The sequence below is a fragment of the Dendropsophus ebraccatus genome, chromosome 1 (assembly GCF_027789765.1).
Source record: "Dendropsophus ebraccatus isolate aDenEbr1 chromosome 1, aDenEbr1.pat, whole genome shotgun sequence".
Taxonomy (NCBI): domain Eukaryota; kingdom Metazoa; phylum Chordata; class Amphibia; order Anura; family Hylidae; genus Dendropsophus; species Dendropsophus ebraccatus.
The window spans coordinates 198768674-198796235 of NC_091454.1; the positions used below are offsets into that span (position 1 = coordinate 198768674).

The window sequence follows — 27562 nt, forward strand, 5'->3', positions numbered from 1 at the left end:
AAGCTCCAGGCATGGATCTTTTTGTTCTAGAAATTGTTGAGTTTTTTTCCCTCCCATAGATTCATATAGGTGGGGGAAAAACACACCATGGGGGGAGATTTATCAAACATGGTGTAAAGTGAAACTGGCTCAGATTCCACCTTTCATTTAAAAAAAAATTAAATATATATATATATATATATATATATATATATATATATATATTACTTTACTTCCAATGGAAGAGCGGGCAGAAGGGTACAGGTAAGGTGCCCCTTTAAGGTTGTGTTTGCACGGAAGCATGGTGCAATTTCAGCTCAAGACACTTCTATACCACAACTTTTTCCCCTTTAATTATGATAGCTTTCAGGTTTATAAATATATATATATATATATATTATTATTTTTTTTTTTATTTTTTTTTTAACAAGGCAAAAGTGTTCTCACATTGACAACAAAAAAATCCCATACAGAATGTGACAGGCACAGCAGAAGCCCTCCTCTAACCTAATATTAGCAGTGGCAAAACTACAACTCCCATCATGCCCTGACAGGATGGAGAACATTGCCTCTGCCTTTATGTTTCCCCTTGCTGGAGCGCTAGGTGGCGCTGCGAGCGCTTAACAACCTATATAAAAGCGAGGAGCCACTAGAGGGCGCTGTGGCAGCTGGAGTGCATGTTACAGACTCTAGGCTGGAGGAGGGCTGTTTGTCCCGTGACGAGGTCTCCAGGGAAAGAGAAAACAGCGCCAGAGACGGGCACACGCTGAGAGACTGACAGCCTGCAGGCTCCTGTGTAAGAGACATCCCGAGTGCACGAAGCGGCCGCTCAGCGGGGAAGCTTCTGGCAGCTTCTCTACTAAAAGCCCCCGGCATCTTTACTTGCACCCAGTGCATGCTGGGAAGTGTAGTTCCTTAGCAGCTGCAGAGCTGGCGGTGGTCTTTTCTGCAATGATATAGTCTGACTCTCATAGCTGGATGCAGCAGTCACTTCCTAATGAGACTGGAGTAGTTATCCCAAGCAACCAATCAGATTGCAGCTTTCATCACTCAGGGCAACCTTGGATGCTAATAAGCTGTGATGTGATTGGTTGCTATGGGTAACAGCGCCAGTGCTCACAGATCTCTGTATTCTGTATGAATACTGGCCGCCATGTATGCCCCGTACTCACATATTCTGCCATATTTTCCTAATTGAACTGATTTATGTGATATTTGCAGCAATGTGATGAATTTCCATAGAAACAAGTTGGTATAATGGAGCGGCTTCTTTGGCCATGTACAGACTACGTAAGAGACCGGCCGTTCCCTGACCCGGCCGGTCTCTGAAAAGATCATCTGCAGTACCGGCCGGATGATCTTTGCAGCTGCAGAGTTCTGATGTGGGCGCATCCGTGCGCGGCCGCATCAGAACTCCCCACTGTATACTATGGAGCGTGTGGCCGGTGCTGCTCGCTCCATTGTGTGGACTGACAGGGTTTTCTGCGGCCGCTATTCACTGAATATCGGCCGTAGAAAACTGACATGTCTTTCCTATGATGCCGCTATGGATCTTGGCCAGAGTGTATACTATGTGTATATGCTCCAGCCGGGATTCCTTAGAAGACTAGGCAACATATTTTTGTAAAAAGACCGGCCGTTGTTGGCGATTGCAACAACGGCCATACTTTTATGAAAATATAAGTTGTGTGAACAAATCCTCAAAGTGGCATTTTCATCCCATGGTGTGCCTGGCTGTTACCATGACACCCATATGTGGCCCAGTGGCCGGCCCCTGGGGGCCCCATTCTAGCATCTCAGGTTGGGTACTGCTGCTCCAGAGTATCTAGAACACAGGTATCAATCTCGGGCCCCCTCCATTTGTTGCAAAATTACATTTCCCATCATGCCTGGTCCAGGCATGATGGGAATTGTAGTTTTATAACAGCTGGAGGGGCCTGAGTTTGACACCTGTTTTCTAGATACTCTGGAGCAGCAGTACCCAACCTGAGATGCTAGAATGGGGCCCCCAGGGGCTGCTCCAGAATATCTAGAAGATGCTCTATGACAGAGATGGGGAACCTTCTGCCCTCCAGCTGTTGCAAAACTACAATTCCCATCATGCCTGGACAGCCACTTGTTTTGAGCTGGAAAACACCACAAAGAACAGCTATACTAATACACACTATTTAGGGGAAAAAATGCCACTAATGGCGCCAAAAAAAAAAACCACCCTTCGGTTTCCTACATCTTAGTATTTTTTTTTTTCCTGAACAAAAAAATCGAGATGGAAGTCAGGAGTGAAATATGATTTTTGTGGAATTTATTTTTCCCGGTTCCATTCCAGTAGAAGGCTATGTTCACACACTGTAATGAATTTGGGAAGCTACAGCTGTAGGTTTCCAAATTCATTGAGTTCTATTGATTTCAATAGAACAGCGACCGTTCTTACTGTAAGACAGCTTGATGATATTCCCCAATGTGACATAGCGCCCCCTAGACTTGTAGCAAAGGACTTGCACTAGGCAGCATAGGATCCTATTAAATGGGTTGTGGAGCCTCATTCTGCCATCTAATCCGACATCGGACATAGTGGGAAGGAACGCTTGTTGTGGACGGGTCCTGTTCTAAAAATTTTATGTATTTCCTCAGATTTGTGTTATATTGAGATCCTGACCCTCTGTCGCGCTGGATCCTCCGTGCATTGATGGGGTCTACCTTTCTGGAAAGGAGCATGACTTTTACACACTTGTATCTGAAGAACTAGACCACTACTTACAACAGGGCAACCAAAAGGCGTGAGTACATTGTATGACTGGGCCATCTGCTGCGATCCGGTTCTTTGGGGGGGGGGGGTGTCAAGGAAGAAAACAAGAACTAGATCATTCAATCCCTCTGATCATTATGAGGTCCTGAGGACCTCTATTTGAAGTGAGCAGTTATCTAGTATACTCGCTACACTACTGTACTCTAGTATACTAACTACACTAGTGTACTCTAGTATACTCACTACACTAGTGTACTCTAGTATACTCACTACACTAGTGTACTCTAGTATACTCACTACACTAGTGTACTCTAGTATACTCACTACACTAGTGTACTCTAGTATACTCACTACACTAGTGTACTCTAGTATACTCACTACACTAGTGTACTCTAGTATACTCACTACACTAGTGTACTCTAGTATACTCACTACACTAGTGTACTCTAGTATACTCACTACACTAGTGTACTCTAGTATACTCACTACACTAGTGTACTCTAGTATACTCACTACACTAGTGTACTCTAGTATACTCACTACACTAGTGTACTCTAGTATACTCACTACACTAGTGTACTCTAGTATACTCACTACACTAGTGTACTCTAGTATACTCACTACACTAGTGTACTCTAGTATACTCACTACACTAGTGTACTCTAGTATACTCACTACACTAGTGTACTCTAGTATACTCACTACACTAGTGTACTCTAGTATACTCACTACACTAGTGTACTCTAGTATACTCACTACACTAGTGTACTCTAGTATACTCACTACACTAGTGTACTCTAGTATACTCACTACACTAGTGTACTCTAGTATACTCACTACACTAGTGTACTCTAGTATACTCACTACACTAGTGTACTCTAGTATACTCACTACACTAGTGTACTCTAGTATACTCACTACACTAGTGTACTCTAGTATACTCACTACACTAGTGTACTCTAGTATACTCACTACACTAGTGTACTCTAGTATACTCACTACACTAGTGTACTCTAGTATACTCACTACACTAGTGTACTCTAGTATACTCACTACACTAGTGTACTCTAGTATACTCACTACACTAGTGTACTCTAGTATACTCACTACACTAGTGTACTCTAGTATACTCACTACACTAGTGTACTCTAGTATACTCACTACACTAGTGTACTCTAGTATACTCACTACACTAGTGTACTCTAGTATACTCACTACACTAGTGTACTCTAGTATACTCACTACACTAGTGTACTCTAGTATACTCACTACACTAGTGTACTCTAGTATACTCACTACACTAGTGTACTCTAGTATACTCACTACACTAGTGTACTCTAGTATACTCACTACACTAGTGTACTCTAGTATACTCACTACACTAGTGTACTCTAGTATACTCACTACACTAGTGTACTCTAGTATACTCACTACACTAGTGTACTCTAGTATACTCACTACACTAGTGTACTCTAGTATACTCACTACACTAGTGTACTCTAGTATACTCACTACACTAGTGTACTCTAGTATACTCACTACACTAGTGTACTCTAGTATACTCACTACACTAGTGTACTCTAGTATACTCACTACACTAGTGTACTCTAGTATACTCACTACACTAGTGTACTCTAGTATACTCACTACACTAGTGTACTCTAGTATACTCACTACACTAGTGTACTCTAGTATACTCACTACACTAGTGTACTCTAGTATACTCACTACACTAGTGTACTCTAGTATACTCACTACACTAGTGTACTCTAGTATACTCACTACACTAGTGTACTCTAGTATACTCACTACACTAGTGTACTCTAGTATACTCACTACACTAGTGTACTCTAGTATACTCACTACACTAGTGTACTCTAGTATACTCACTACACTAGTGTACTCTAGTATACTCACTACACTAGTGTACTCTAGTATACTCACTACACTAGTGTACTCTAGTATACTCACTACACTAGTGTACTCTAGTATACTCACTACACTAGTGTACTCTAGTATACTCACTACACTAGTGTACTCTAGTATACTCACTACACTAGTGTACTCTAGTATACTCACTACACTAGTGTACTCTAGTATACTCACTACACTAGTGTACTCTAGTATACTCACTACACTAGTGTACTCTAGTATACTCACTACACTAGTGTACTCTAGTATACTCACTACACTAGTGTACTCTAGTATACTCACTACACTAGTGTACTCTAGTATACTCACTACACTAGTGTACTCTAGTATACTCACTACACTAGTGTACTCTAGTATACTCACTACACTAGTGTACTCTAGTATACTCACTACACTAGTGTACTCTAGTATACTCACTACACTAGTGTACTCTAGTATACTCACTACACTAGTGTACTCTAGTATACTCACTACACTAGTGTACTCTAGTATACTCACTACACTAGTGTACTCTAGTATACTCACTACACTAGTGTACTCTAGTATACTCACTACACTAGTGTACTCTAGTATACTCACTACACTAGTGTACTCTAGTATACTCACTACACTAGTGTACTCTAGTATACTCACTACACTAGTGTACTCTAGTATACTCACTACACTAGTGTACTCTAGTATACTCACTACACTAGTGTACTCTAGTATACTCACTACACTAGTGTACTCTAGTATACTCACTACACTAGTGTACTCTAGTATACTCACTACACTAGTGTACTCTAGTATACTCACTACACTAGTGTACTCTAGTATACTCACTACACTAGTGTACTCTAGTATACTCACTACACTAGTGTACTCTAGTATACTCACTACACTAGTGTACTCTAGTATACTCACTACACTAGTGTACTCCAGTATACTCACTACACTAGTGTACTCTAGTCTAGTATACTCACTACACTACTGTACTCTAGTATACTCACTACTAGTGATGTCACGATACCATAATTTTGAGTTCGATACCGATACTAACTTTTTTATTTCGATACTCAATACCAGTTCGATACTTAGTAAAGTATAAAAAAAAAACAAAAAAACCCCCACAGTGGTAGAAATATAATACCCCCTAGACAGCAAATATAATAAATCGGAAATGTTATCTATATTCTTCAGGTCCGTACTGTTACAGTTATACCAATTTATGGACTTTTTCAAATTATCGACTTTAAAAATAATATTTACATTTTCTAAATAATTGTGGTTAAAATTGTCCTATTCTAATTCAGCTATGAGGATATGCTGGGGGTTGTAGTTTTGTAATATTTCAGCTATGAGGATATGCTGGGGGTTGTAGTTTTGTAATATTTCAGCTATGAGGATATGCTGGGGGTTGTAGTTTTGTAATATTTCAGCTATGAGGATATACTGATACAGTACCCATCACAGAGACAGCTCTGCTGCACCACCCATCACAGAGACAGCTCTGCTGCACCACCCATCACAGAGACAGCTCTGCTGCACCACCCATCACAGAGACAGCTCTGCTGCACCACCCATCACAGAGACAGCTCTGCTGCACCACCCATCACAGAGACAGCTCTGCTGCACCACCCATCACAGAGACAGCTCTGCTGCACCACCCATCACAGAGACAGCTCTGCTGCACCACCCATCACAGAGACAGCTCTGCTGCACCACCCATCACAGAGACAGCTCTGCTGCACCACCCATCTCCCTCTCCAGCCGCGGATACCTCTGTGCAGCTCCGGCTCCTCTGCATAAATCATCTCTCTGATAACAGAGTCTGGCCAAGCCGGACCCTATTATCAGAGAGACACCAGCAGCGGGGGTCTGTTACACATAGTAGCCGACCCCTGCTGTATATGGAGCGGGCCCAGGAGGGGTAAATGCCGCTGTCAGTGTGACAGCGGCATCTATACGCTCAAATAGCCGGCACTAGCAATAGCTAAGTGCCGGCTATTTGAAACTGGCGCTGATGGGAGCGGAGGGAGGAAGGGCAGCGGAGGAGACTGCAGGGGGCGGCACACAGAGAACACGGCCAGCCCTCAGCTAGCCGCCGGCAGTGTTCTCTGCACTGTACTTTATGTTAAGCTGCGTTATTGCACAGCCTAACATAAAGTATTGATACCAGGAAATCCTGGTATCGAACAGTTTTTTTTGCCCGAAATATCGATAGTAGTATCGATATTTCGGTGCATCGTGCATCCCTACTCACTACACTACTGTACTCTAGTATACTCACTACACTACTGTACTCTACTATACTCACTACACTAGTGTACTCTAGTATGCTCACTACACTAGTGTACTCTAGTATGCTCACTACACTAGTGTACTCTAGTATGCTCACTACACTAGTGTACTCTAGTATGCTCACTACATTAGTGTACTCTAGTATGCTCACTACACTAGTGTACTCTAGTATACTCACTACACTTCATTCAAACTCTGCGGTGCTGCCACTGTACTCGCCTATTTTCCGATCTCCTATTGAGTTTGATTAGAGTGGCAGTGAGTCTTTACCATACAATAGCGTCTGACAGTTTTCTCAGTGTTCTATCTCCCCCTAGTGATGACTTTTAGGTATTACCAGCTCGTAAACTCCTCTTCATATCGTCAGACCTAACATTGCACATCTTGTCATCACACACCTATGTGAGCTTGTAGGACATTGCATTGCAAACTCATGGGTATCAGGTCAATTCTTCTGGGAAATTTTCACAGTGCATATGTAGGAATTTATGCTCTTACAGTAAAAGAAGCAAGCACCTGTAAGGTCAGACACTAGTATTGGAGGAGAAGGTCTGGCTCGCAGTCAGTATTTTGTATTGTAGTCATCCCAGAGATGTACAGTAGGGTTGAGGTCAGAGATCTGTGAAGCCTTTCTAGTTTTCCCTCGACAATCCTATTTAACCTTGTTTTTTATGGGTCCATCTCTGTGCACTGGGGCACAAATAAGAGTTGGAAGGATATGATTGTCCAGAATGTCTTTGTTGCATTAACATAACTCTTCAATAGAAATAAATGGACCCCAACTTGTAGGTAGATCTCTGGGTGACCACCAAACCCAGGTTCACTTGATTTACATGTGCCACATGGTTCAGCACTTGTCAGCTATGCTCCGTGAGCTTGTGTGCTCCACCACTCCATGCCTGGGCTGCTACTACTAGACTTTAACTTCATATTAATAGCACTAAGGGTCCATTTACACTAAAAGATTATCTGCCAATTATTTGAAGCCAAAGCCAGAAATGTATTTAAAAAGAGGAGAAATCTCAGGCTTTCCTTTATGACCTGATCTCTGTTTATAGTCTTTCTGGCTTTGGCTTCCAATCTTTGGCAGATAATCTGTCAGATAATCTTTCTGTGTAAATGGACCCTAACAGGGGCACACCTAGCAGATCAGAAGTTTCTGAGAAATGTGGCATCCAATGACTGTCACCAAGCTCTGTAATACTACTCGTACTACTGCCATAGCATGGCAGGATGTTTTACTGTAAGCTTTGTAGTATACTATGGGTCTCTAAACAATAAGTGCATGCTGGTCATAGGTGACTGTAAACCACTTTTATCCTTACAATGTATATCTGCTGCACCTTAACAAAGGGATTTAATTCTGATCATACACTTGATGTTCAGACCCGCCAAGGGGTTTGCATCGGCATGTATGTGGGTCTACAGACTATCCCCCAATAGCGGATCGGCAAAGGGAAATAGGCATGTTGCATTTAATTTCCAGGAACATATTTCTGAAGGATGAGCAAATTTCCGAGGAACCTGATAAAACCACCTTAGTAATACTATAAGGATGTCATTGTTCCTGTATAAAGTGACGTGTCTCTGCTTTGTTTGTTCCTGTACAGAGTCCTGTTGTTTCCTCCGGTTTCTAGCCGCCTCCGATACCTGATCCATCGCCTCACAGAGTCTTATAATGCATTAAGTAGCTTCTCAGTAGGCGAGGGATGGCAGCGCCGTACTGTCATCTGTCATGCTGGCATCAGGTAAGAAAACTCATGACTTTCTTTAGATCCCTCTCCCTCTCATCTCATCATTTCAAAATGACAACTTATCGATAGGAGGACTGTTCTGATCACAAGAATGGGGGTCACTAGCACCCTTGCTCTTGAGTGAGGGTTTAGTGTCTGCACATCTGCTCCCATCAAACTCTGTGGGCCTGTCGGAGATAGCCAAGTGCAGCTCAGCTGTTTTCTGCAGTTCTGTACAGGTTGATGTGGCAGTGTGTATATTTGACTCCATTCAAACAGGGGCACTTGGGACCTTTGTTCTTGTGCTCAGTGGGTCTGACAGCACTCGGCTGTACCCAGGAGCCTCTACTTACTGGAAACGACACAGGATCCACATCAGTCACCAGCTGCAGTAATCCCTCTACTACGTCCATTTAACTATATCCCAGCTTATTTCTATTGCTTCAGTATATACAATGAAGGGTTGATAAAAGCAAGAAGGATTTAGCTGGTTGTTTTATTTTGCATGGAGGTATTAGGCAGATTATATATCCATAGAGCTGTACATAAATTTGTTTTGTACATGTGTGTATTGCAAGATACACCAATGATGGTGCGTAGTGGTCACTAATATGTCTCGCATCCTTTACTCAGGTCTTGTCATCTTTTCTCTCTCTTTCACAGATTATGTTGCATAGAATTGGATATTATATGGCTCTGTAATTTACTTTAATCTGTATTTCCAAAGCCAGCATGATAACCTGGAGATAATTTGCCTCCACTTTGTCCCTGCAGGCTGCCTGATGAAGATGGAGAATCCAAAACTAGTTCCCGTGATCAGAATCGTGGGCGTTTCTGGAGTGCACCATCACAGAACAAAAATTGGGAATCTGGCAGAGGAAGACAAAACTGGAGGCAGCGCAAGGATAGGAGACCAGACCGAGAATTTTATGGAGCCAGAGGAAAGCCCTGGCCAAGAGACAGGGAAGGACAGTGGAGGGGTTATACTAAGGACAAACATGTGCCAGAGGAGAGACAGAGGAGGCCACTAGACAATGGGCAGTATGTGGACGATGGAAATGGACAGGCTCCACAGAGACATAAAGAGGAGACAGAGATGAGGCCATGCCAGAAAGAAATATCGGAGGGACAAGAAGAGGTTCAGCACGAGGCAGAGAGCCCAGAGAAGACATCTGGAAGGAAAGAGAGCAGTGGTGGTGATAGAGAAGAGAACTTAGCAGTATACCAAAATCTTCCTGACAATGAAGGTGAGGAAAGAAGGCCTGGTCAGGGAGCAGCGGTGGAAACCAAAGAGGGATTGAATGGTGGGGATATAAGACAAGATGGCATGAATGTGGAACAGGCAACATCAAATACCCAGGGTATGTTAGACAAATCAATAGATGATCAAGTGGTATCTGAGAAGACAACAAGCAGTGATGGGAGACCATCAGAAAGTTCAGAGAGGGTGGAGGAGGAACTTCAGACAAGTGCATTGACTAAGGATCTGCATGAGCTGAAGGTGGTGGATCAGGAGGAACATGGAAGAAAGATGAAAGCTCATGAAGAGGCAGGGATGCCAGTGGAGCCTAGAAAGGACGTACCAGTAGAAGATCAAAAGCAGATAGAGATGGCAGTGGTGGTTCAGGAGAAGAAAGAGATGAAGGTAGAGGGTCAGGAGCATGCCGAGATGGCAGTGTTGTTTCAGGAGGAGAAAGAGATGAAGGTAGAGGATCAGGTACATATAGCTAAGGGAGTGGTGGTTCAGGACGAGAAAGAGATGAAGGTAGAGGGTCAGGAGCATGTAGAGATGGCAGTGTTGGTTCAGGAGGAGAAAGAGATGAAGGTAGAGGATCAGGTACATATAGCTAAGGGAGTGGTGGTTCAGGAGGAGAAAGAGATGAACATGGAGGGTCAGGTGCAGATAGACGTGGCAGTGGTGGTTCGTGAAGAGAAAGAGAAGATGGACATTCAGGAGCAGGTAGAGATGGCAGCTGTGGTTCAGAAAAAGATGGAGGGTCAGGAGCAGGCCAATATTAGAATGGAGGCTCAAGCATCAACAGAGAGAAGAGTGGTGGCCCAGGACACGGCAGAGATTGAACCTCAGTCTTCCACGAGTGATGAGAAAGACCAAACTGTAGAAGAGGAGACAACAGCAAAGAGCTGTGATCAAGGAACCAAGCTGGTCCGGTCAGCACCAAGTGATGAAGAGCAGCAGAAGATGATGCAGCAGCTCCTAGCAGAGGTAAATGGGGAACACTTACTCTGGGGTAAATCTTGTAGTGAAATTACATGAAACAAGTGTTCAGGTTCAGTAAAATAGGAGGGGAAGGATAAAAGGTTGATATGTAGCATAATGTATTATACAGAATAACAACAACTGGTGATAGACCACTGAGGGCTTCTGTAGCCAGACGTGGCTATGGTGGAGTATAAACAAAGACTAAAATAATATCAAAAGCTTAGGTTCATACCCCAATCTGTTCTAAGGCTGTTCCAGAACCGAGCAGTTCGAGAACAGAGCTGTGTGTTCCCATAGGGAACAATGTAAATGGGTTAAATTGGTTGTTACTCCATGGGTCAGGTGCAGTGCGCCCAGCCCACAGAGTTTATAGACTAGCGGCAAGTAGCCATGCATCGTGCACCACTACTTACTGTAAAGAAGCTGGGAATCCAGTCATAATTAAAATAAATGGGTGTACCACGCAGTGGAGAGGCAGGAGTGGGGCAGCTGTTTGAACTTGCCGTGTGTCGGCTGCTGTTAGAATTCGCCGCCAAATTGAAACTGGACGCCGATTTCTAACAGGACAGAGTGGGGGAGCTGCACCAGCTGCAGGGACTCCTCTTCAGGCAGCCGGTGCTCGTGCTTCAGCGCCGGACGCCCCCCCCCCCCCCCCCCCCCCCCGGTCATAGCTTACGCCTGCCGCCACCGGTGCTTCTCCAGCTGCAGGTAATACCTCCACCTGCCTGTCCAGCTGCGGGCACCCATCTCCAGGCCACCGACACCCGTGCTTCAGCCTCTCTGCTGCAGGGAACACATATTTAGAACAGGTGTCCAAACACCTCAATAACTCAGCTAAACAATAGTTTAGCTGACAGTTATCAACCCTGATTTTTTTTTTTGAGTACCAAAGAAAACTTCAGGGGGAAAAAATGTTTTGAACACCAAGGTATTACTGTAGTTGTTTTCCTAGATAAATTGAGCCTCTACCTATGAACATAATCTGTTTTAGGGCTGAGGTGCAGCACTATGGTCACCTCATTCTTGGTGATCTTGTATACTAGCAATAGGAATTTCCCATTGATGTGAAAAGATTGTAGAACTTGAAGATTATGACAGTCATGGTTAGTGCCCACTGGTGGTGAATAGGGAATACTGCAGGACAATATTATGTGACAAATGTATGTCGTCTACCCATTGCAACTCTCTGCTTTTTGTCTCTTTTAGATTAATTCTCATGTCTGTGAAAAGGATGTCCACATACAGCCCCTTCAGGGGGATTTTTCCGAGTTTTCAGAAGTTCAGGTGGATAGTGGAAGGTTTGGACACATTATTGAGCTATATGGCTTCTCCTCCGAGCTCAGTGCAGAGGATCTCATGGAGCCCTTTAAGGAATATAGGTAATGTTGCAGATCAAGTCATTTTCTTGCCTTAAAGGTTTTTTTGATGAGTTGTCCTTAAGGCCCTATTCCACGGGTCGTTTAGAGGAGCAATATCGTTCGTATTCGGCCGATAACGGCCGCTACGAACGATATTCGTCCCGTGGAATAGAGTGCAACATGAACGATGTCGGCTGATCGTTGCAGTCGCTTGTTTTTCAACATGTTGAAAAACAAGCGATTGATATAGCAGCGATCTGCTGCCGTCGCTCCGTTGAATAGGAGCATCGGCAGCAGATGCTGCTATATCCTATGGGCTGCCCGGACGATCACCGATCCCCCCGGCAGCCCCCCCAGCAGCTCCTCGCCGCCCCTCCCGCACTCACCCGCTCGCTGACGCCGCGTTGAATAGCGGCGGCAGCAAGCGGGGAACGAGGAGCAAACGAGCGCTAATAGCGCTCGTTTGCTCCTCCAAACGACTCGTGGAATAGGGGCATTAGAATATAGCTCATCAGTCACTGATGACTTTAGCAACTTTAGCAACAACTAGAGTAACATTATTTTAATATTGTTTGCTTTTTGAGGACTGGTTTGTCTTCTCGTACTGCAGAAAACTGTCCAGCAACCTGTGTGTCACCTTAAAGGGGTTCACTGGGCAAAAGCATTGTTTGTTCCCAGGCTAGGGCTAGTGGAGGACTGGGGGAGGTGAGTATTGCATGTTTATGCATCTTTAAATACCTTTAAAGCTGTCTGCCTGAGGAAAGCCTTCCTCCACTGCAGTGAATTACAAACCCATTTTTTGCAAACAATAGACAGTTGGATAAAATAACAACAAAAATACTCGCTTTACCGGTCCGCTGCCAACCCTGAGCTGATGTTTCCCTGGTCTCCTGTTGCTTTCCGTTCATCCACCTAAAGCAATTACACTATGATGTTGACATATTACCACTCCAGCAATATCATGGGGACTTGACATATGAACACAGCAGCTAGTTACTTCCTGCGGCAGTGACCTTTGTGGTGACAACATGTCCGACATGTCACGCTTTACAGCCATTGATTGGATGCAGTGGTCACTTGTTGACACACCATGTCATTGCTAAAGTTCTGTTACCAGAATAAAACCAACTACCAAACCCCCCTCAGACAAAGTCCCAACATGTTTCTATCATCTATTACAATGATTTCAGGGGCATAAATGGCCAGACGAAATACAGAATATGGCTGACACAACGTAATATGTTCACACAACGTAAGTAAATTATTAATCACGGCTGTTGTTGCAGATTTGCAACACTGCAGTGATAAATCCTTTACCTAAATTGTGTTGCTGGCTGGCTAAGGGAATCCCGGCCAAAGTGTGTACATTGAATAGCGGCCGCAGAAAACCCTGTCAGTGCACACAATGGAGCGAGCTCTGGCCGCACGCTCCATTGTGTGCAGTGGGGAATTCTGATGTGGGTGTGCACGGATGCGCCCGCATCAGAATTCAGTGGTGCTAAAGATCATCTGGCTAGTACTGCAGACACTGGCCGGGTCATGGAACAGCCGGTGTCATACAGCATCTAAACATAGCCTATTACTGAAAAGCTGAAGGGGGTTGGACACATGGTGGGACTAGTTAGAAAAAATAACTAGTATTGAGTAACTTTTTGTACAGCAAGCAATGTAATAGCAGGCAGAAAATCTCTAGGAATTGTGTTGCACAATATTTCCAATCATAAATCCTTGTTGATGCCATTGAATCCGGAGGCATATGGAATGAAGCCAATGGTAATTTTTTTTCCTTTTTTGCCTTGCAGAGACAGAGGCTTCCGCCTGCAGTGGGTCGATCAGACTCATGCCCTGGGAATATTTTCCAGCCCAGAGGATGGTGAGTTGTGGTTTTGATGTGAGCGCTGAGGAATGCTGGATGCCTAGAAAGAGCGCCGTACAGCCCAGAGCCACATTACCTGGCACTGCCGCCAATATTATGTATCACTCTCAATGTTACATCGATTGTAGAAAATAATCATTTTATTAGTGACTGGCTCCAGTGTGCGGACATAGAGGGAGATTTATAAAACATGGTGTAAAGTGAAAGTGGCTCAGTTGCCCCTAGCAACCAATCAGATTCCACCTTTCATTCCTCACAGACTCTTTGGAAAATGAAAGGTGGAATCTGATTGGTTGCTAGGGGCAACTGAGCCACTTTCACTTTACACCATGTTTTATAAATCTCCCCCATTGTATGAGATTGGAAATTTTGGATATCCACTTGTAGAACCATTTTCCTTAGAAAAAGATGTAGAAACAGTTCAAGTGAAGTTACGATTGTTACTATGATCTTTATTCCTTCTGATCCCAGCAAAACAAGGAACAATGTGCAATTACACTGAATGATTAGTGAAAAAATGCGGAACTTGAGCGAACGAATGTGGAATTACAGCGAACGAATAACGATAATTTTAGGTTCAGATCTAAATCAACAACATGTGAACGATTTTTGGATTGTTGCCTGCAATTACACAGAACAATTATCGTTTAAATTCGAACGATTTAACGATTTTTTTGTACGATAATCGTCCCCTGTAATAGGCCCTAACTGTTCATGATCACTACACAATGTATGGGGCTGTCTACTTCTGCCTCTGTCCATTGTGTGTATGCAGGATGTGTGGCTTTAGCAAACAGCTGGTCAGCGTGGGTGGTGTGTGTTGGCAAACCACTGATCTGATATTGCTGGCCTCTCGGAGGATAGATGATCTGTATGCTGTAAGAATCAAACCCCCATAAAGGTGGAGATGTATAAAGGTCCTACCTGGCCTGCTCACCAGCTCTTTCTGACTGTCTTGGATAATAAATTATCAGACAGGGGGATAGGGAAGGTGCATGTTACGAGCTTTGTGTATGCGCAAAACCATACCTGTATGTAATGTCCAATAGCTGCCTGACACCCATGATGTAAATCAGGTGCTGTTCATAGAATATGGCCCCAAATGATGTGATCCAAAGCAACTTTACATAGAATTATTTTGCAGTGGGCGTAATAAGTATATAGCATTACTGTAGAATGTAATGGTCCAGCAGCTGAGACCCCAACATTCCCTACTATTTAGGATGTGGCTGCACCTGTATGTTTGCTGCCCATGACTATGAGAATGCACAACCACTTTTCTGCCGAGAATGGGGTCACCTCCGTGTTCTGGATTTGTGGAAAACCCCAGTAATGTCCATCCATATGTCTTATATGTATGAACAGATGGGCAGGCAGTGAAGTCTTTTATTTTTTGTGGTTTTTCTCTTGTAATATTAGACTTAATGAACAGTTTCTCTCTCCACACTTGAACTTAAATGATAGGATGGAGAAAATCTGGCCACATGCGGGCATATCCTGGTGCTTGGTATGAATGCCAGGTGCCTGGTATAAGGGTCAGGTCATAGAGCAGGATATCCTGAACATTGTCCATGTGTTCACTGTCCGCTCCTGGGTGGCCATATTGCAGTAGACAAGATTTAGCTGCTCAGTCCGATAGGATTTAACTTCTCTATAACCGTTTGACACACGACTTAACTTATGGCCTCTAATAGATTTGTGTCTGCTCCTGGCCTCCTGCACCTGTTGAGCGCCGAGCGGACGGCGTGACAAGTCAGCTGCGCAGATTGCTCAGTTAACTTAGGATTTATGTGCCAGACTAAATTGTTCAATCTTTCCTAGAAAGTAAATTTATCATGGATTTAATATGTACACTTACATGTCCTTCCTGTATAGATGGTACAGCACAGTGTGTGTGAGCTTTATGGCCAGGACTGGGGGTGCATACCTATCCTCACCTGTGTGTGTATAGTGGCTCCGGCCGCAATCATCGCTCATACCTCAAAAAAATGATGGCAATCTAATGTGTGCAGTTGATATTTTTCCTTCTATGTATAGTGGCACTATCCAGCTTAACTTAACTGGATAGTCATAAAACCACCGTCCCTCTGCCGACTATGTCCAGTTCTACACAGCAAAGCTAAAGAGTACGCTATAGGAATTGTAAGTGTGATGTGTATGCTCCAGGGTGAAAAATTAACATTGTTAGGATAAAAAAATTAAATAAAACTTATAACAAGCTCCAAAGCCAACCTTAAATTAAAGGGGTTGTCCAGACTCAGAAAAACATGGCCGTTTTCTCCTGTTCTCAGTTTGGGTGTGGGGATTTTGCAGCTCAGTTCCATTGAATTAAATAGAGCGGAGTTGTAATACCACACACAACCTGAGGGCAGTGGTGGTGCTGTTTATGCATAAAAGTACCTGAAGGGATGGCAGAGCATCACTCATGCAAGGACTCTCAATGCTTAAAAAAAAAAAAAAAAAAAAAACAGTGAGAAGAAAAGGATGCATAAAAGTACCTGTGTTGGTGTTGTGTTTTTTTTTTCTAATCCTGAATAACCCGTTTAAAGTGACTCTGTAAAACCCCCCTCCCCCCAACAAACCACTTGTACCGTCAGGTAGACCACTTTTAAACTTGCAGCCCTGTGTCAAACTGCCGTGGCCTTGAGTATCTGTGCCCTAACTTTGCACCACCCCTCCGTCCCTCCTCCCCACCCTCTTCATCATTAGGTATGCCACTGGCAGGATTTTTCCTATTCCTCTGCAGTGAACATTGCACAGGTACCTTAACTATCCAGCCCATGTGCCGTGCTCACACAGGTGATAAATAGTAGAAAATCTGCCTGGGGCATTCCTAATGATGAAGAGGGTGGGGAGGAGGGACAGAGAGGTTGTGCCAGCCTAATGCACAGATACTCTAGTTGTTTTTTAGGACAATAACTGCATCACCTGCCGAACGGACCCCAGGACAGATCTTTGATTAAAAGCAGCTATCCGAAGGTACAAGTGGTTTGGGGGGGGGGGGGGGGTGTTGTTGCAAATTGTGGGTACAGAGTCGCTTTAAGAAAGCTCAGACATAGATGTGACACATGCTGAAGGAACTTGGTAATTTGGATCCCAGCTGCAAAGCATGGATATAGAAGGTTTACACATTTCTTAGTTGTCTGTCTGTTCCAATCCTTTTTTTTTATTTTTGCTTTTGTACTATAAATTTTCCTTTTTTGCTATGCTATCCATATGTAACACTTGCCCTGCGTTGCTTGCAGCCTATGCCGCTTCCTGCCAGATGCATCCAGCCATGAAGTTCCGCCCTTTGTCTCAAGGCAGTCGCCAATCCAAGTTTCGAGCGTATGAGAAAGCAGGTAAGATATGGCCTCACCATTGGGTTCCTCACACTACTTGCTGGGTATTGAGGGGTGGAAATAAACATTGCCTTTATAATGGTTGCTTTTCTATGGGGAAATATTGTATAATTTATTCCGGACTCTTGTAACAAAAAAATGGTTCATTGCGCTAAAAAGCGTGTAACCAGAGGAGACTGCCGCTGCCGAGCGGCGTAATTCTCCGTCACCTCTAATCCCTACAATACACAAATAATTCACAGCGGGGGGGCGCAGTTTGAGGCATTGGTGTTATACTCACATATGTTGCTCCTTAGCCTTCAGTCATGTGCTGCCTTTCTTATCTGCATGAAAACGTTACCGGGAATGGCACCACATGGAAATGTTCTGCAGATGCCTGAAATAGTACCTCCTCTGCGACTTATTTGATGTGGTGCCGGACGCTCTGTCTATAATATATTATGCCTGGTGGGAATTGCTGACAGTACCTTAGGAGGTGAAAACCTCTATTTTACTGGAGCTTGGTTAACAAGACCGCTGTGAGAGTAGATTGGATCGAAACGCAGGTAAAATCGGAGCTCACAAAGCAGATGTTACTATTGTCAAGGTTGAGGATATGGATCCCTAGGCCGCAACTAGTTAAACAGGCGTAAAGTCTTAAGGCCCATAAGGGTCCATTTACACAGAAAGATTATCTGACAGATTATCTGCCAAAGATTTGAAGCCAAAGCCAGGAATGAATTTGTAAAGAGGAGAACTCAGGCTTTCCTTTATGACCTGATTGGTCTATAGTTTCTGGCTTTGGCTTCAAATCTTTGGCAGATAATCTGTCAGATAATCTTTCTGTGTAAATGGACCCTTACACCAAGCGATTATCGGACATATTTTCCCCATTATTGGCTGTTATGGCTGATAATTGCTTGTTGTAATAGTTAAAAGGCAACAATGTTGAAAGACAAGGATCAGCTGACATCGTGCATGTCAGCTTATCCTTGTCTTTCAACATGTTAAAAAACTGCAATGATAACAGTCGTCTGGTGGTTGCTCCATGTAACAGGAGTGGCGGCAGCACACCGTCGCTATCTCCTATGGGCTCCCTGGGCAATCTAAAGATCATCTGGGGACCCCCCCCATCCTCTTCTCTTTCCCGCTCGGTCAGTGCAGGGAACAAGGGGCAAGCAAGTGCTGTTCTGACAGGTCGGCGCTCTCTTAATCCTTCAGATCGTTCCGTGTAACATGTCAAAAGTTTGCATCAGTGGTGAGACCGCCACCTAGTGCTAGAACAAAGGTGTGGTACCCTATATCTCTGCTCAGCTTTCATCAGAAAGCCAAGCACAGGGTACATGGGCTATAAGACATTCCTGCAGTAAAATGCAGGATGAATAGGTTAAGTAAATGCAATGAGAATTAGTGATAATGTGTTGACTGTAGTCATTGATTCCTTCCTGGCTAGACTGATTCCAGCAGGCATGCACACATCCTAATGCTGCCGGCTAAGTGATTCAGTGTGTGCTTGGTAGAAGCCGCCCTCTTGTTGTTATTGCTCTGCTGATCCTAGGCAGATTCCCTGACATGCAGATGTAGCTTGGTGGTGGAGCTTACCCCACAGAGTGCAAATGATACACAGGAATTATTGTTAGACCCAGAATAAGGGCCCTATTACACCAACAGATTATCTGGCCAAAGCCAAGAATGGACTATAAACAGGGAACAGGTAACAAAGGAAAGACTGAGATTTCTCCTCTTTTTAAATCCATTCCTGGTTTTGGCTTAAAAAAAATCCGTCAGATAATCTGTTGGTGAAATAGGGCCCTAAAGGACCATTGGTTATCACCTTGTTACTAGAGGATATTAGTATGATTGGGGTCAGTGGGGAGTTATATCTGTAACCTTATTTCCATCCCTCATGATGTGATTGGGGCTACCAGTGGGTTGTCAGCTGGGCTCTATTGAAGGCCCCCAGGGCTTCCATATTACTACACCTAGTAAGTTAGGGTCTAAGAGGATATTTGACAGGCATAATACATTGCAAAACAGAAGTATTGAATAGTCCACTAGTGTAGTGGGGCTGAGAAAATAAATAAAAATGATAGTTAATAAAGTTAAATATTCCACTTTCATCCTTTAGTGTACGTCAATCACTAAGTAGACTTGGGCTACACAGCCGCCTTTATATGCTGGCATCCTGAATACACAGCCAGGGTCTTCCATGCCAGGGTGCTAGCGAGGAGTTTGTTTTTTCTGCCTTAAAGTGTCACTGTCCTATTTTTTATTTATTTATTTTTTTTTGCAGAAATCAATAGTCCAGGCGATTTTTAAGAAACTTTGTAATTGGGATTATTAGGCAAATCTGCCATTATCTGCATTCAAAAATACTTTCCCCAGTCCCCCCCCCCCCCTCCCTCCTCTCTCTCTTTCACTGCTCATTATCAGGAAATCTTGACTTTTACATCAGTCCGGCCCTGTGTAACCTATGGAAAGGGGTGGAGGGAGATTTGTCGCCAGCAGAGAACAGAGAACAAAGGATTACACAGCGGGACCTGTGTGAAAGCCGCTATTCAGAGGCAGAGGTCAGTGCTGACTGTCAGAGGAGATAGCCCTGATGTAGCTGTAAATTAACTCTTCTTTGTCCTGTTTTGGTGCCTCATGTCCCTCCACCCCTCCCCTAGAAAACCATGAAGACGGGGGGAGAACTTCAAACTGCTTTTTCATGATAAACAAAAATGCATTTTTTTTAGCTAATAAGCCCAATTACAAAGTTTCTTAAAAGCGCCTGTACTATTGATTTCTGCAAATGACAGGTACACTTCAACTATCAGGACTGGAGAAACCTCTGGTCCCCTCAGTTTAACCCCTTACATTCTGCAGTCAAATCGCGACCTTAGAATGTAAGAAATCTGCGGGGGTGCTTGTGTGTTTCCATGGCAGATGGGGGTCTTATGAAGGTCCCCAGGTCTGCCATAATGGCGTCTGTATACAGAAAAATTCATAGCGATGTATCTTGAAGGTTACATTCTCATTTTAAGGTGTTATTACTCAACCAATAAAATTGGCAAAATCGTGAAAAATGTTTGTAAAAGCGTTAGTGAAGAATAGGAGTTTGTGCGATTGTGCCACTCTACACCGGTGTAGGGAATGATACGTCATATGGTTACTAGTCTTATCCTGTCACACGGCATTGATTGCTGATTCCTCGCTCCGGGGGTGACATGCCACTTACGCCAGCTTAAATATCAGGTTTGTGTTTGTGAGTTCAGTGAAAGAGGATCCAGATAATCCACCATGGCTCCATTCTCTGTATAGTTGTAGTATATAGGTGACTAGAGGATAGTACATAACCTCATAATAGCGGAGATTTGATCAGGTGTTACTGCCAGCTAGAGGGTTTTTCTGTCTTCACGCTATACTTGTAACAATCCCTTTTTTTATTGTGTGTATGTGATCTCTACCCCCCGCACACACATCCACCCCAGACTGGTTCCTAACAACCACTAAACCCCTGTCACATCTTGTTAGTGTAAATTTAGCTTCAGCAAAGATGGTGAACACATGTCAGCAAATCACAAAGACATCCAAACGGCAACGTACAGTCAGTCGTGGTATCATGTGTGAGCAGCGTTTCTATCCACAGAGAACAATGTACAATGGAGCCCAGGGGATTTGTAGAATGCATCCTTTTAGAGTGACATTTCCAAGTATACATGGGACGTATAGCCAATCTATTACACTGGTGAAGTGCTGTCAGGGAGAAATGGTTTTTTTTTGTTTGTTTAAACCAGATGTCCAATAAATATTTGGTCTTTCATCAGCTGATCGGACTATAATCGTATAGGGCTATCATAGGGCTTTTAGGCTCATAAGTAGACAGATTTTCTGTACAGGGTTCTAGGCTAGTTAGGTGACGGCAATATGAATACTTATCCAGCTTTTCTGAAAACAGATATAACTAAGAAACAGTAGAATTGTACACCTAATTTGAGGTTTTGGTAATTCATCTGCAGCAAACATAGAGTATATCCATCTGGCATGTATGAGCTTTTGCTTATAGACAAGTGGATTCTCTCTATTAAAGGGACGCTACACCTAGAAATGAATGAGAAAATTACACAAGAATTATAAAAGGCTTCACTGTTAAGGACACAAGTGAGCGCCGATTAGCAAGATCAGCACTAGTTTAAAGTGCCTTCAGAAAGGGCCACACAAATGATCCCTGTATCGTTCACGTGCCCCTACCCCACCAACCGCTTGTACCTTCGGATAGCTGCTTTTAATCCAAGATCTGTCCTGGGGTCTGTTCTGCAGTTGATGCAGTTATTGTCCTGAAAATAAACTTTTAGACTTGCAGCCCCTGCCAAATGGGAGTATCTGTGCCCTAACTTTGCACCACCCCTCCGTCCCTCCTCCCCACCCTCTTCATCATTAGGAATGCCACTGGAACATTTTCTTCATGTTGAAGATTGTACAGGTGGTTAATCCACCCTATGTTCAGTATTCACACAGCTGACGAATAGGAGACAATCTGCCTGGAGCATTCCTAATGATAAAGAGGGTGGGGAGGAGGGACAGAGGGGTGGTGCAAAGTTAGGGCACAGATACTCCATCCCAGCCGAAAAGAGTGCGTTTTCCCTCTCCTCAGCTGATCATTGACACACATGGTGCGTTTACACAGACAGATTTATCTGACAGATCTTTGAAGCCAAAACCAGGAACAGACTATAAACAGGGATCAGGTCATAAAGGAAAGACTGGGATCTATCCTCTTTTCAAATCCATTCCTGGCTTTGGCTTCCAAAATCTGTCAGATAAATCTTTCTGTGTAAAACGCATCCTTACACAGGCTTGTTATCAGCTGCTGTGAATGCCATGTCTCCCATGTCTCACAAACAGCACCACTCTTGTTCTCAGTTTGGGCGTAGGTTTTGCAGCTCATCTCCATTGAAGTGAATAAAGCTAAATTGTAATACCACACACAACCTGGGACAAGGGTGGTGCTGTTTTTGCAAGGAAGTAGCTGTTTTTTTTATCCTGGATAACCCCTTTAATCCCCTCAAAAGTGCATGGTCCATGATTGCAGGCACATATGGATGTATGAACAAGGTCTTATAGGAATCCTTTAGAGAACACAAGTCTCCTGCTAATCTATTTCATGACTCACTGAGAGCAAGGGCGTGCGGACATGTGAACGGGGCCATTGAATAATACTGGTTGTATGTTCTGTCCGCAATTGTGGAAAGAACAACAGATGTGTGAATATAGCCTTAAGGCCCTATTCCACAGAACGATTATCGTCCGTATTCGGCCGCTACGGACGATAATTGTCCCTTGGAATAGAGTGCAACGATTAGCCAACATCGTTCATGTCGGCTGATCGTTGCAGCTGCTTGTTTTTCAACCTGTTGAAAAACAAGCGACTGATGCAGCAACGATCTCCTGCCGTCGCTCCGTTGCATAGGAGCATCGGCAGCAGACGCTGCTGTATCCTATGGGCTGTCCGGACGATCAGCGATCACCCCGGCAGCCCCCCGCAGCTCCCCGACGCCCCTCCCGCACTCACCCGCTCGCTGCAGCCGCTTTGAATAGCGGCGGCAGCGAGCGGGGAACGAGGAGCAAACGAGCGCTGAGAATAGGGGCTTTAAAGCGGTGGCACTTAACAATCATTTTATCCTACTGCAGACAGAGCAGAGGGGGGAGGCTCCTGCTGCAGCCAGACACAGAACAGTTAGGAAGAGATAGCAGAATATCACTGCCCTCCTGAGATAACACAACACAAGGAAGATTTTTGTATATATTTCTCAGTCTTTTTATCATATTTGGCCTAATAAAAATAAGGGAGGAAGAGCTGGGTTGGGCTTCCTGCATAATCTAGCCGTCTGTGTTCCTTTAATTCTGTATACTGGTAAACTGAAATATTGGGGATAATTTTTTTTACTCCTGGGTTATTAAGGGACTAGTAGGCTCTGTGAAAACCTCTCTATGTAATGGTAGTCATTAGTGGATGTCCCTTTAAGACGTCCAGCATCTGAGGACAGCTCAAGAAAGTATAAGCCCATGTCATTGCAGGTGCCATTTGGGGAAATGCTTAAGAGTCTCTTCTATTTCCTTCTCACTGACTGTTCTAGATGCTGGATCAGTGGAATTTTATAGTAATGTCATTACACACTTCCCATGTCATTGATTCCTCATATATTAGATCAGTGTGTGATTCATGGCTGACTATGAGGAAACTCCATGCTAATGCTTATTGCAGAACACTAATGAGTTGGTTAAAGTCTCGGTGTCTTTTATAACCTCATCCGGTGAAAGTCTGCTTCTTGAAACACCAAAGACTTTTACTGAGAAAAGGGACCATGTCACATGGAAAAATTAACCTGCTGGATGCGAAGACAGGGCAAGTCTATGAAGTTTTGCTTGCCTGGTCTGCACTGTACAGCCGTATAAAGTCTCCTCCATTCAAACACAATAAAGCTACTGTATGTATACAATGTATGGGGTATTACAGGCAATGCTCCATGACAAAAAGTATGGAAATTGAAGGGGTTATCCAGGATTAGAAAAGCACAGATACTTTCTGCAACAGCAGCACCCATGTCCTCAGGTTGTGTGTGGTATTACAGTTTAGCTCCATTCGCTTCAAAGGAGTAGCAAAACCCACAGCCAGACTGAGGACAGGAGAAGTGCTGTTTCTGGAAGTATGCCGCCATGTTTTCTAAGCCTATAAAGCCTATATGTTTTCTAAAACAATAAAGAGAGTATGCTTACCTCTTCATGCTCCCCGGTGTCCTGCTGCGGTGTCCTCCACTGACTGCAGTGGTGGACACGTCCTGGGAGTGACAGCCTGCTCAGCCAATCACTGACTGAGATGGGACAGAGCTGCTGTCAGTGATTGGCTGAGCATGCTGTCACTCCCAAGATGACTTGGCTGCAGTCAGCAGAGGACACCAGTGACACTGCAACAGGACACCAGTGAGCGTGGAGAGGTAAGTATAGACTCTTGTTTTCTGTATACCAGCAGTGATATATAAAAAAAAAACTGCCTAACACCGGACAACCCCTTTTAAAGATGTTCCAGGTCCAGGCAGCAGAAAAAGTACCTGGTCTGCTCCCTGGCACTCCATTTCACCTTCAGCAAGTCTCAAAGTATACCTCCTGAAATTAAAATAGCCAGCTACCAAATCACAATCATGTACTGGCAAAACCACTGAGCATCCCTTGTGGGGTGGTTATACCTGCACCTGAAAATCACAACTTGGTACCCAGCCCCGCTAGTCTCAGGTGTTGTACTTTCTAAACACGCCTCGGACAACCCCTTTAATATCTAAACCTTCAACATGACTTACAATTAGGGATGAGCACAACTCGAGTATGCTGGAGTCTGGTCATTCAGCATTTTTGCAGGACTCCCTAGGGCTTCATCCAACAACTTTAGCCACTGATAATCAAATGCCAAACAATTGCATAATGAAGTCCCACTAATCTCTACTTACAACGTGAGCATGTATCGTAGCCAATCTGTACATAACTAACATATAAACTAGATGCTCTCTATCACCAAAGTGCAGTATGCAACTTCTGTATATAGGAGAGCATAAGGCGTGACACTAAATGTCTCCGTATTATGTGTAACCACAGTGTCTCTCTTTTCTGCAGCGTTCATGTACCCTCATGTGGAGAGACCACGATGCGATGCAACTGTGGCAAAGAGACTAGTGAGTCATGCGTTGGCACTGCCTAAGGAAGCAGCGGTCCAGTCTGTGGTAGAGCGGGCCCAAACCTAGCATCTGTTACCCTGGAGGAGCTGCATGTGCCAGCCACATGTGTTCTGCTGACACTTATAGGTCGATTGTGTTGGGCGAAGAAGCTTCTATTATCTGTTGATTCTCTGCAGAAAGAGCCATACGTGGCAAACCGGCTCCATCTGTACAAAGAATTTTGTTTTGCATATGGGTTAAGTCTGTAAAAGCACACAGACTTCGGGCTTCTTACGTTTTAAGGTGCTAACATTCCCCCTTTCTACTTATAGTTTGATTTGCCCAGTTAGTTTACATTGCATTGGGGGAGAATACCACCCAGGATGGCATGGGTGCTCAAGGGGTCTATCCACTAGGCTGCCACGCTCCTTCTCTATTACCAGGGGTATAGTATATGTTTATTTGGACCAACCAGATGTTAAAAGCTAAGTGTGTGTGTTTGATTATAAGGCCATCATCCCATAAATCTCTGTGTCCGAAGCAGGGGAGGGGGTCTAGTCTTCCATTCCAGATGCCTTAAAGCAGCAATACCTCAAAGTTTACTTGTTTAGTGTGTTGAATAAACTTTAGTTGCAATGCAGAGCCATGTACATCATCATGTGATGTGATAATAACTTTGGCGTTACCCCTCTGTAGGAAATGATACACATATATTCACAACCAGGTTTATTTCCCCCATCATCACAGTGCCCTCCAGACGGGGGAAAACAACATGGAAGCCGGATTTTCTGCCATAGCCGTTGAGTGATTCATGCATACTGGTGGGTTATAAAGTGATCGAAAGCAAGTGTAAATAATAATAAGTTATAATTTATTCCTAGACATACACAGAAAGAATATAGATATATATTTGTACTGAGTGGACACAGTGCCTCTGCTGGGAGTGTTGGTAGAGAGAGGTGGCCATATGAATACAGAATATACACCGCAATTTTTGATCTACAGGTCTGCTTTGACATAGGAGCAGGTCTGGCCTTGTAGGATGTGTGACCTTAATGTGTAAAACAGCAAAGTGCTGATGGCCCCAATGGTAAAAGTTTATAGCACCATAAGTACCAAGTGGGGGCCCATAAAGTGTGGTTGCAATGGTCCCGGTAGAGAGAGCGAGATCAGGAGTATAAAGTGTAATAAAGCAGTCCCTGATAATCCATGGTGCTGTCATGGCTGCTGGTCGCTGACTAGTACCATACTGCATTGCAGAGTGTTTGCTGTCCTGGCAGCAAAGAAGTTGTATGCAGCAGATGGTTTGTCCGCTGTTTACAGTTCTCGTCCTGTCGCATTCTCTGGCCCTATAGTTAACTGGAGTTTCCTGTAATGTCTCTCTGGAAGAATGGTGACAGTCCTGCATCCAGCATACTGGCCTGGAAATCCTATGACGGTGACATGTTTACATCTTATATTTGGACAGTGACACATAAAGGATTGGATAGGATGGACTGACATCAGAACAAGTTGGCTCACGCTGGTCATGGTTCTGGGTCTGCTCGGTACCAGGGAATGTAAGATTAGCCGGAAGAATTTGCCACATGCCTCGCACTTTGCAGGTGCTCAGGCCCCAGGCTGTAGACCTTTCCCCCTAAGGCCTGTCTGGAGCGCATGAGGCTATATAGTCCTCTTCTCTCCTCAGTGTAGAAGAGATGACCGCAACTCCCTGTCATTTCTACCGGGCTGTCAGCTGATTGTTTATGAGCCCGCTAAACTGTTCAAACCTCTCTTCTGTCTCTGTGCTGTAAGAGCCACCTATAAAAGAAAAGAAAGATGGCTGTGTTACAGTGTGTCCATGTAATGGAAGTAACGCATTTGACACACTGTGGCTGCCCGCCGGGTATGGATAGGCACTCACCTATATGGCAGTTGTACATCCAGATCCGGTGGCCATCATATCTACAGCGACATTTCATGATGTTGTTGGTGTAGTCCGATTCTGCCACCTCCTGGTTTGGATTGATCACAATCTGCAGGAATAAAAAGATTTGAACACTGTTGAAATTCAATGTAAAGGATACTTCTATTGATCACAAGATGGCGCAGCATTTTCAGTATAATGGAACTTAAAACCACAGTTTTACTTGGGCAGTTTATTAAAAGATTGGGACATATCCTTATGGATAATTCATTAACGTTTCTGAAAAGAACAATAAGTAGTCCTCTCCACTATGTGCGTGAGCCCAGTAGTCCTGGATATTCATGAGCAGCAGCAAACTTACCCCACCAGCTGCTGATTGGCAGTTGTCTATCCATGCTGTGTACAGGCAGTCAACTGTCATTCAGCAGCTGGAGGGTGGGGGGAGGGGTGTGGCAAGAATCCTACTCTCCTGCATATTAGGAGAACGGCTGAACAGAACGATGTAAGTAATACACTGTTGTGT

General features: G+C 44.0%; 2 protein-coding genes across 4 annotated transcripts in view; one reads left to right on the forward strand and one right to left on the reverse strand.

The window, feature by feature from the left end:
- The first annotated feature begins 649 nt into the window (after positions 1-649).
- Positions 650-27219, forward strand: LOC138766720 (M protein, serotype 49-like). 3 transcript variants are annotated; one of them, XM_069944321.1, is made up of 8 exons: positions 650-775; positions 2611-2756; positions 8548-8685; positions 9445-10894; positions 12098-12270; positions 14052-14122; positions 17371-17466; positions 25093-27219. In XM_069944321.1, exons 4-8 carry the CDS (start codon positions 9767-9769, stop codon positions 25218-25220), a joined length of 1596 nt encoding a protein of 531 aa, XP_069800422.1. In that variant the 5' UTR covers positions 650-775; positions 2611-2756; positions 8548-8685; positions 9445-9766; the 3' UTR covers positions 25221-27219. The 3 variants fall into 3 exon arrangements, with proteins under 3 accessions (XP_069800422.1, XP_069800424.1, XP_069800423.1); XM_069944323.1 differs by lacking the exon at positions 650-775 and adding an exon at positions 1066-1134; XM_069944322.1 differs by lacking the exon at positions 650-775 and adding an exon at positions 1141-1227.
- LOXL2 (lysyl oxidase like 2) overlaps positions 25984-27562 on the reverse strand; it is a 49028-nt gene continuing 47449 nt past the window's right edge. The window contains exons 13-14 of the mRNA XM_069944320.1: positions 27037-27148; positions 25984-26933 (exon numbers count right to left, since the gene is read on the reverse strand). Of these exons, the coding sequence (XP_069800421.1) occupies positions 26854-26933; positions 27037-27148 (192 nt within the window). The 3' untranslated portion in view covers positions 25984-26853. The remainder of the gene's footprint in view (positions 26934-27036; positions 27149-27562) is intronic.